Source organism: Apium graveolens, unplaced genomic scaffold, assembly GCF_009905375.1.
Source record: "Apium graveolens cultivar Ventura unplaced genomic scaffold, ASM990537v1 ctg1398, whole genome shotgun sequence".
Taxonomy (NCBI): domain Eukaryota; kingdom Viridiplantae; phylum Streptophyta; class Magnoliopsida; order Apiales; family Apiaceae; genus Apium; species Apium graveolens.
This window is the reverse complement of record NW_027417218.1, coordinates 89,224-99,615: the sequence shown is the minus strand read 5'-3', so window position 1 is coordinate 99,615 and position 10,392 is coordinate 89,224. Positions and strand designations below refer to the sequence as shown.

The 10,392-nt window shown below is 42.9% G+C and overlaps 1 protein-coding gene across 1 annotated transcript; it reads right to left on the bottom strand.

Annotated features, from left to right (window-relative positions):
- Positions 1-545: 545 nt before the first annotated feature.
- Positions 546-2,072, bottom strand: LOC141699834 (uncharacterized). Its single transcript, XM_074503651.1, has 2 exons — positions 1,139-2,072; positions 546-1,090 (listed from the first exon to the last, which is right to left on the bottom strand). The coding sequence occupies exons 1-2, from the start codon at positions 2,070-2,072 to the stop codon at positions 546-548; spliced, it is 1,479 nt and encodes a 492-aa protein (XP_074359752.1).
- Between the last annotated feature and the right edge of the window lie 8,320 nt (positions 2,073-10,392).

The following is a 10,392-nucleotide window of genomic DNA, read 5'->3' as shown; positions in this document are numbered from 1 at the left end:
AATGAAATAACACACACTTAAATGTCACTAACTTACTCAAAATATGGTCTAATGTCAGTTGTATTTTGGAGAAAATGCAAATATGCTAGATGCAAGTCCTCATCGCTCGGCTTTATCAATGTCGCACTGGATAGAGGTCTTGCATTCTGCTCATGCTTTGCATTTTGTGACACTCCTACGGTAGATTTTTCAAAATTCACCAAACACTCCACCGCCTCTTCGGCAACGTATGCCACAGCAATATACCGTTCGGGATGAGACGGGTTCCGTACATATCCTTTAAACGCTTTCAAATATCTCTCGAAGGGATACATCCAACGAAGGAATATTGGCCCACAAAGTTTAACCTCTCTCACGAGATGAACTGAGAGATGGATCATCACATTAAAGAACGAAGGGGGAAAGTGCTTCTCGAGTTGGCACAATGTTTCCACTAACTCACTCTGCATTTTTTCCAACTTGTCTACATCGATCACTTTTTTTATTGCCTTGAAGAAAAGGCAAAACCTAATAATTGTGCACCTGACTTGTTTTTGTAGTACTGATCAAATTGAGATTGGAAGCAAATGATGCAATATCGTGTGACAATCATGAGATTTCATTCCAACAAGACGAAGATTTTCCATGTTTACAAGATTCTTGATATTTGAACAAAATCCATCTACCAACTTCATTTTAAGAAATGATGAGCAAACTGTTTTTTCTGCATGCGTTAAGTTCCATGACGCCAACGGTACATTTTCTTTCTTTCCAAGAGTCTTTGGTCTCAGCTCCGTTCTTATTCCCATTTCAGCCATATCAAGACGAACAGATTCCCTATCTATTTTCTTCCCTAAAATATTTAGTAAAGTTCCATGCAGGGCTCCGCATATATTTTTCTCGATGTGCATCATATCGAGAACATGCCTAACCAGCAAAAATTCCCAATACTCAAGTTGGAAGAATATTGAAACCTTTTTCCAAACAGGTCGAGGTTCACCATTCTTCGATCGTGGTTGCCGTTGTTTCTTTCCAAATACATGGGCCCTTAAATGTTGTACTCTTTGAAAAACCTCTTCTCCAGTTAATGGAATAGGGGTGACCCCCTTCTCTACAGTGTTATCAAAAGCTTATTTCTACCTTCTATAAGGATGATTACGGGGCAACCATCTTCGATGCCTCAAAATCACCGTCTTATGGTAATTAACCAGCCTAGTAGCTTTTGTTTCATCAATACAAATAGTACACGCATTATACCCTTTAATAACATTTCCTGACAAGTTCCCTAAGGCAGGATAATCACTTATTGTCCATAATAAAAGGCCCCTAAGCATGAAAGACTCTTTCTTATAAGCATTGTGCATTTGTTTCCCACACCACAACTCTTGCAGATCTTCTATTAGTGATTGAAGAAACATGTCGATATCATTTTCAGGCTCAGTCGGTCCAGAAACTAACAAGCAGAGCCTAATATACCTTCTCTTCATACAAAGCCATGGAGGAAGGTTATAAATTGATAGCAAAACAGGCCAGCTTGAGTAATCAGTACGGTTTTTATGAAAAGGATTGAAACCATTGGAAGATAAAGCTAATGGAAGGTTCCTAGTCACTGATGCAAAATCAGGCCATTTTTGGTCGACATCCTTCCATGTTTTTGAATCAGCTGGATGCCTCATTTTACCATCTTTTTGTCGCTCGGTGTTATGCCATGCCATTTCCTTTGTAATGTGAGGTGTATTGAATAAATTTCGTAATCTTGGTATCAGCAGGAAATACCATAGAACTTTAGCAGGGACCCATTCAAGTTCATCTCCTTTTTTGTTCAATTTCCATCTAGAGGCCTTACATACGCGACAAGTAGTCTGTTCTTCATCTAAATCCCCACAGTATAAGAGACAATTATTCAGACATGCGTGTATCCTTTCATACTCCATTTCTAATGCACATAGGGTTTTCTTTGCTTCATTGAAGGAAGAAGGGATGTTGTTGCCTTCCGGAAGTAAAGAGCCAAGTAATAATAGAATATCACTAAAGCATGAATCAGACATACCATGTTTCACTTTCAAGTTGCATAACTGGACCAGAGCTTTCATCTTATTGTACCTCTCACATCCGGGATAAAGAGGTTGATGTTCACTTTTAAATGGTTGATGAAATCAGAAGTGTCGGTTTCGTCAGAACTTTCATCAGAAGACATATCATCGTTGTCATCCTCGTCACGTTCACCCATTCCTGAGGTGCCTTTATTGATAGATTCTGAAGTGTCGGTTTCATCAGAACTTTCTAAAGGATTATTCTCCTCGTGCCATATCCAACGTGTATAAGTTTGAATAGTTCCATTTTGAAAAAGATGGTTTTTAACTATATGTGCTCTCCATGATTTACTATGTGCGCAGTTTACACATGTACAACTGATTTTTCTGCATTATACCCATTCTCAAATACAAATATTAACAAATCTTCCACGCCTTTTTTGAACTCTTATGTTCTTCTATCCGCTTTTAACCATGACCTATCCATCTTTTAAAAGTCTGAATAGAACCTCAAATTGAGACTAAATTATGAAATCTTTATATTTCCCCAAAAATTTTATAACTGAATCGTAATTGAAGTAAAAAAACATCAAAATGAATTCAAAACAGAGGACTTATATAACCCAAATACGTAAATTAAAGTACTTACATGTCCTTATAACTTCTTAAAAATAAATTGTAAAATGTTTATATTTCCCCCAAATCAATATGAACCCTAGTTCAGAATCACAAAAAATAGAATTCATCAAAATGAATTCAAAAGAGAGTACATATATAACCCGACTTCATAAAAGACTGTACTGACCAGTTCAAGTGTGAAAAGAAATTTAAAACCCGAGTTCTTGATGTCTTGGATTCTTGATGTGACATGGATTTGATGTCTAGATTTGAGGACTTGAGGGTATGAGCACGAATTTGAGCATAGATTTGAGAGTATTAGCACGAGTTTGAGCATAGATTTGAGAGTATTATGGATTTGAGAGCACAGAGACATGGATGAACGGCCTAACTACCGAGTAAATAAATATGTTCTTGTTCCGATAGATATATGTCTTAACAAGTATATATCTGAAATAAAAAGTAATTAATAATATGTTTAAGTTTCAACTAAATTGTTATATAAGAATTACATGGCTCATAAATTGAAATATTGATAGGGAGTAAATAAATCCTGATTACATAATTAATATTGCATTAATTATACGTGAATTGGGCTATAAGGCCTAATAAGAAGATGTATGACATTCAGACCAAAAAGGTTAACACATTGATCAGGCCTGATGGACCAGATCAGGCCTGACGGAATAAAGAAAGCCCAAAACCCTGAATATTAATTAATTTCATAATTAATTAATAAGGGAGAAAAACAGCTATTAAGATGAGTCATGGTGAGGATATAAATCCTTGTAGATTGGCCTCCAAGGAACCTCATGGGATAAGGAATCAGCTTCCTACTTCCTAGGACTCCAAAGTCCATTCTAATTACAAGACTTGTCCACCAAGTCTCCTATACCAAGTCCAATTCAAGGACCCTCAACATCTATATAAGGGGCCTCACCTCACAAATCAGAACTACGTTTTTTGACTTGAGTATTGGAAATCAAAAAGGTACGTAGGCATCTTGTTAAGGTAGATTGAGTCACGAAACACAAGATCAGTCAAACCGAGCCTCGAAGCTCACGTTCCTTAGTAATAAATACAGCAATTATATACTTTAGTTTTTAATCCATAACATTTGGCGCCGTTTGTGGGAAACAGAACAACAACCATGGCGAGAACACGGAGAACAGTTAGAGCCCTTGAAGGAAGAACACCAACGGGGACAACCCAAGTGATTTCGTCAACCGTGGAGGTACCTCCTCATTCAACTTATGCAGCCACACAAGGAAAAGCCCAAATAGGGGCAACTGAACTGCAACCACAAGGGACAATTCCCTCGGCTACTCAAGGTACGAATCCCCAAGTTCAACAATTATATGCACCTATGAATTCTCGACCCATTGGGTATGAATATTCTACTATTGTGACTACTAACCCCCCATATGGGATGCCCCTTTACCCCGAGGTTGGAGGAAGAGGACATGATGGCCGGAGTGAAGCACGAGGGCGATCGCCCCCATATATACAAGGTTTGGCTTCAATCCTTGAGGATCAGGAATTTTCTTATCCTTACACTGAGAGAGACTCCGAATCATCAGATGATGAAGTGGCCCCAAGAAGGAGGCGTGCTGGAAAAGAACCGATGGCTGACAGTCGTCAACGCCCTAGGAGCACCCAAGGGATAAATTGCCGATAGCTGACAGTTGTCAACGCCCTAGGAGCACCCAAGGAATGAATTCCCAAGAAGTGCAGGAAAGGATCAGGGCTCATGAAGCTGAGATTCAAAGGCTAAAGCGCGACTTGGAGGTGCACTAGAACACCAGACCCCCACTATCTCCAAGGGGGAGGAATCCTCCCCCTATCATAGACCTGGATGGTCCAACACAGAGAAGGGCTGTTATCCCAAGGGTTTATCCAATCAATCTTCTTCCCCTTGGAGATCTTGATGATCCTACCCCACCATTCACTGAAGAAATAAAGAATGCCCATATCTCAAGGAAGTTCAAGATGCCCACTATTAAAGGTTATGATGGCACTGGAGATCCCGCCAATCATATCAGGACATTCTCCAATGCACTATTGCTACAGCCCGTGAATGACGTTATTAAGTGTCGGGCCTTTCCTCAAACCCTGTCGGGTATGGCTCAAAGGTGGTATAGTCGTTTACCCCTGAACTCTATTGGATCCTTCAGAGAATTAAGTCAGGCTTTTATTAAGCAGTTCATCAGCGGGAGAGTACATGAGAAAAGTTCAGCCTCCCTCATGAGCATTGTATAGGGAGCAAAGAAATCCTTGAGAGAATACCTGAATCATTTCACAAAGGAGGCTTTAAAAGTCCCGGACCTTGATGACAAGGTAGCCATGATAGCGCTGCAACAGGGAACTAGGGATGAATTCTTCAAGATGTCCTTGGCCAAATGCCCCCCTAAAAGCATGTTACAGCTTCATGATAGGGCCAGGAAGTACATCAAGGTGGAAGAGAGCATGAGGAAGACCGTAGTGAGTAATGAGCCCGCTGGAGGCATGGAGCGGAAAACTGACCTGGAATATATCGCTAAGGATAAGTATCCTATAACTGAGCAAAATCGTGATTCAACCCCCAAGAAGGGAAGACCTGGGCAAAAGTTCACTGAATACATTAAGTTGAAAGCTCCTAGAAGCCAGATCTTGATGGAAATCGAGAAAGATCGAGATTTTCGTTGGCCTAAAGCTTTGAAGGCTGATCCTGCCAAGCTAGATAAGAGGAAGTGATAGGGTATAAGAGACCCGGGTAAGGATCAACCTGGACCTAAGGGATGCCGGGCTCGACCGATGGACCGAGACCCCCCTCTCCCAGTACAATCAAATGGAGAGACCGGACCCAGGCCCATCCCATGACCCGGATCCGGATCAGGGCTCAAGCCACCACGAGGGGAGTCCCAGCAAATACATGCACATCCCACAACCCGCCAAACAAGGGTACATGGGCACGTGACTATAACAGCTATCAACAACCAATACACCAGACAAGCACGGCGCGTGTCAGTGGCCGTTAGGACACTCTGGAGGTGGTCCTCCCCTGGACACGTGTAAGCAACCCACCCAAGCCAGGCGTCCTCTGGTCCCAAGATCCAACGGCCCAGATTTAGAGGTAACTACCCCTAAACCCTACCTTGGGGCTGTATATACCCCCAAGGCTGAAGGGTTTAGGGGTTGGAAAATATTCACTCTTGCACACTCACACTCTCTCATACACTCAAAAACACACAGCAGCCATCACCTATACACATCCACACACATACACAGCAGCCTCATTATATATATACATACCTTCATCTTCCCCAAAGCCTGTTCTTATTCTCACACCGGAGGCGCCGTGGGAGCCAAACCCCCTTCCGGTGTTGTTTTGCAGGCGCCCAACCAGCAGGTAAACCTCATCCGCGCACAGAAGGTCCAGGAACGCCGTCAGATGGAGCCGCCCGCTCACCGGAGTTATCATTTGGTGCTAGAAGGAGAGGCGCTCCATCCTTGGGTCTCGGTGCCCCTGGATTCATCTTCATCAGCAAACTCTTGAGAGAGTCCACTTTCAAACATGTAAGAACATAAACAATCAAACCCTTTCTTGAATATGAATGTTCATTTTAGCCACGTTTGTGTGAGCTTGTTGCTTTAGGCCACATTTGTGTGAGCCCGCTCTTGTTTGTTAAGTTTTGCTTGTTTAGGGTTTGATAATCTTAATAATCTTGAAGCCTGGGGTTTGATAGTCTTGGTGATTTTAAAACCCAGAACTCTTTCAGCTTGCATATTTTCTTTTGTGTTCAAGAGCCTCCTGTTCTTGTTTGGTATTATTGTTAGCAAAACCCAGAAAGTTTGCTTGCTGTTATTCAGGAAATTTTTCGTAACATTCAAAAAAGTAACCTCAGATCCACATTTGTAGCCTCAAATCTTGGTCAGTTGTTTGTACAATTGTGGTAATGGCAAGAGCAGGAAAAAGTACAGCTGGTAAGCCCTCCGCCAGTACCCACATTCAGGATCAAGACCCCTCTCAAGCCCAAGAACCTGGAGGAGACAGAGAGATCTTCCAGGAGCAACCACTGACACAGCATACCCCGGTAAGGGATGCCAGAAATGTCATAGAGCTCAATTAGTACAAGTACAGCAATGTTCCAGTTGCAAAGGAGCATATGGCTAACTTAACAAGCCACGAACTTGCTGAAGCAATCAGGCTCTACAGAGATGAACAAGCCCGGGCTCAGATGGAATTTGAACAAGATGATGAGCAAGAAGAGTCCGGGGACTCTCAGCAATCCAGGAGATCTGTCTTCGACCGAATTGGGGCCAAGGCAAAGAAAAATCAAAAGGAGCCTAGCAAGAAGGAGACAGAAGCAACCAGAAAGAAAAAGTTAGAAGAAATCAGAGAAAAGATAAGAAAGGAAGAGGAAGAAAAGCTGGAGCAAAAAATTCAGAAAAGAATGCAACTGGAGGAGGAGAGGCTCCTAGCTAAAGCAAGAGGCAAAAGAACTCGGAGGGACCCTGCCCCCGGACTTATTTCTGATGACGAAGAGGAGGGTCAAAAAGATCTCAAGGACATGATTTACGAGCTCCAGAGAAAAATGGAGAAAGAATTCGGGGTGGAAGTTGGGGAGACCCTCACGCCCTTCAGCCACTCCCTAGAAGCCATCCCTCGACAGAAAAATCTCAAACACTACAACTTCGATTCTTTCGATGGGCTGGGGGATCTGGAAGAGCACCTCAACTACTTCGAACAGATAGCTCAGATATACTATTACAATGACTTGAGAAATCCAGATTCTTCGCCTCGACCCTCAAAGGGGGGCTCAAAGATGGTTCAGCAGAATCCAATCAAGAAGCATCCACTCCTGGAAAGAATTCAGAGGAGCCTTCCTTAGAAGATTCAGAGCCAACAAAACACATGAAATGCACATGTGCCACCTGGAGACAATCCGCCAGTATGATAACGAAGCACTCTCAGCCTATATGCGGAGGTTCCAGGAAGCCATCAATAAAGTTTCGAATCTCGATGAAAGGGAGGCTCTAAGCATATTTCGAAGAAACCTGGATCTAGAACACAACGAGAGGTATATTGTGGAGTTGATAAACAAAGAGCCCTAAAGCCTGGTTGCTGCTTATTCTATGGCAGCCCGGTTCATAAAAGAAATGGATGTTCTCCGGGAAATGAGAATGACTCGGAATGGAGAGAACATGAACAAATCTTCTGATGACCGACCGAGAGGGGGTTACCATCAGGAGAAAAAGTTCAAACAAAGAAACCAAACCCAGCAAATAAATGTTGTACAAAACACCCCAATATTCCAAATATTAGGCCCTAAAACAGAATCCAAAAGTGATCTCGGTCCACCTAGGCAGGCAAGGGAGCCTAGGAAAGAGCCAGAGTGGACACCACTAAACAGGACCCGGGAAGAGATACTGAAAGAAATCAAGGGAAAGCCATTATACTATCCTCCAAAGCCAATGCAGACTCCGCCAGAGAGCAGGCCTTACAACAGGCAGTGCGACTATCATGAAACCCATGGACACAAGCCTGAAAATTGTCTCTCTTTAAAATACTTCATTGAAGATCAAGTCAAGAAAGGCAACCTAAATCAATACATCTCAAGGGAGAAAAATCAGAAAGAAGAAAGGCAAAGAAAAGGTAAGAATGTGGTAAATGTGGTCCTGGGAGGTTCACACTCCCCCCTAGGAGCCCGGGCTCAGGAGATGAGGTATTCTCCATCCAATCCTACCCGGAGATGATCATCTCATTCAGCAACAAGGATTATGAAGGAGTAAACCCGAATCACAACGAAGCCTTGGTCGTAACACTTGATGTATTTGACAATGAAGTAAGAAGGATGTTGATCGATAATGGATCCTCAGTAAACATACTCTTCAAGCACACCGTTGACAGGATGAAACTTGGGAGCGTACGCTCCAATGAATGCCAAGAGGACCCTCTATATGGGTTCGGGAACAACTTGGTCCCAATCCAGGGAACTTTATACTTTCCAGTCGTATTCGGATCGGGCTTAAACCAAGTTACCCATGTGATAAAGTTCTACGTGATCAATACCCCTTCATCCTACAACGGCATAATCGGGCGCTCGGCCTTAACCAGGATCCAAGCAATCACCTCTATATCACATTTGAAAATCAAATTCCCAACTCCAACCGGAGTAGGAGAAATCAAGGGAGACTATGAGGTAGCTGAAAGATGTTATAGCCAGGCTCTGGTAATGGCTGAAACTCATCAAGACAACAAGAGAAAGGTTGTGGTGCTCCGGAAACAGCAAAGTATTAAGAAACATCGCCCCCACCCAAGGGACGACGCGAGAAAAGAAGTTCAGGTCATAGAATCCCTCCAAGATATGAAAGCAACCAAACCAAGCTCAGAAGAGCAAAAAAGCAACCAAGTCACAGAAGGGATTGAATTGAGCCTAGGCCTTGGCCAAACCAACCCTACTGTGCAAGCAACCAACCCAGAAATAATTGGAGAAAGAAATAATAAAGAGATGACAACCCAGGCTCAGATTTATATGAAGAAGAACACAGAGGCTCGGATCCAGAAGATGGTATCAAATGCGGATCAATCCAAGATAGAGGCCGATGTTGAAACAGAAACAATTCTGATCCGGGCTCAAGGCTAATTTCAGAAAAGACCTGGTATCGCTACTCCAAGGGTACTCCGATATATTCGCTGGGATCCCGAAAGAAATGCCCCGGGTTGGATGAATCCATAATGATGCATAGTTTGGACGTCAACCCAGAGAGGAAGCCAGTCAAGCAAAAGAGAAGAAATTTTACCCCAGAAAGGCAGAAAGCAATCGATGAAGAAATTGAGAAACTACTGAAAGCTGGAATAATATGCGAAGTCAAGTACCCGGAATGGCTGGAAAATGTAGTGATGGTGAAAAAAGTAAACGGAAAATGGAGAATGTGTATCGATTACACAGTCCTCAACAGCGCATGCCCCAAAGACCCCTACCCCTTGCCAAACATTGATCAATTGATCGATGCGACTTCTGGGCATGTGATGTTATGTTTTATGGACGCCTACTCGGGGTACAACCAGATCAAGATGAATCCCAGAGACATTCTAAAGACATCCTTCATCACCACAGGGCGGTCTATGCCTATGTAATGCTGCCGTTCAGATTGACTAATGCGGGAACAACATATCAAAGGGAAATGAATAAAATCTTCAAGGACCAGATTGGAAGGAACCTAGAATCCTATGTGGACGACATGATTGCAAAATCCACAAGCATCCCCGGGCACATAGGAGACCTGAGAGAATGCTTAGACAACTTGAGAAAATACTCACTCAGGCTCAATCCAGAAAAATGTACATTCGGAGTAGGGGCAGGAAAATTCCTTGGATTCATGATAAGCAACCGAGGGATTGAGGCCAAACCAGAAAAGATAAAGGCAATCCAAGAGATGAAGGCCCCCAGAACACAAAAAGATGTGCAGAAGCTAGCAGGGTCACTTGCTGCACTCAGAAGATTCATCTCCAAGCTAGCTGAAAAATGCCTACCCTTCTTTGACCTGTTAAAAGGAGCAACCAACAAGAGAGAAGTTAATTGGAGCCCGGAATACCAAAGCGCATTTGAAGAAATAAAAAGCTACCTTTCTCAACCCCCTGTGTTAACCAAAGCTCAACCCGGGGAACCCCTATCCCTTTACCTGTTAGCAGGGGCCCTGGCAGTTGGAGCAGCCTTGATCAGGGAAGAGAATGGCAAACAGCAACCAGTTTATTATGTCAACCAAGTGCTAAAAGATG

Bases quoted from the DNA above. Each gene is read 5' to 3' on its own strand.
- LOC141699834 (XM_074503651.1), bottom strand. From the start codon at position 2,072: ATGAAAGCTCTGGTCCAGTTATGCAACTTGAAAGTGAAACATGGTATG. The intron at 1,091-1,138 runs GTAATCATCCTT...ATAACACTGTAG, and splicing joins GCATCGAAGATGGTTGCCCC to AGAAGGGGGTCACCCCTATT.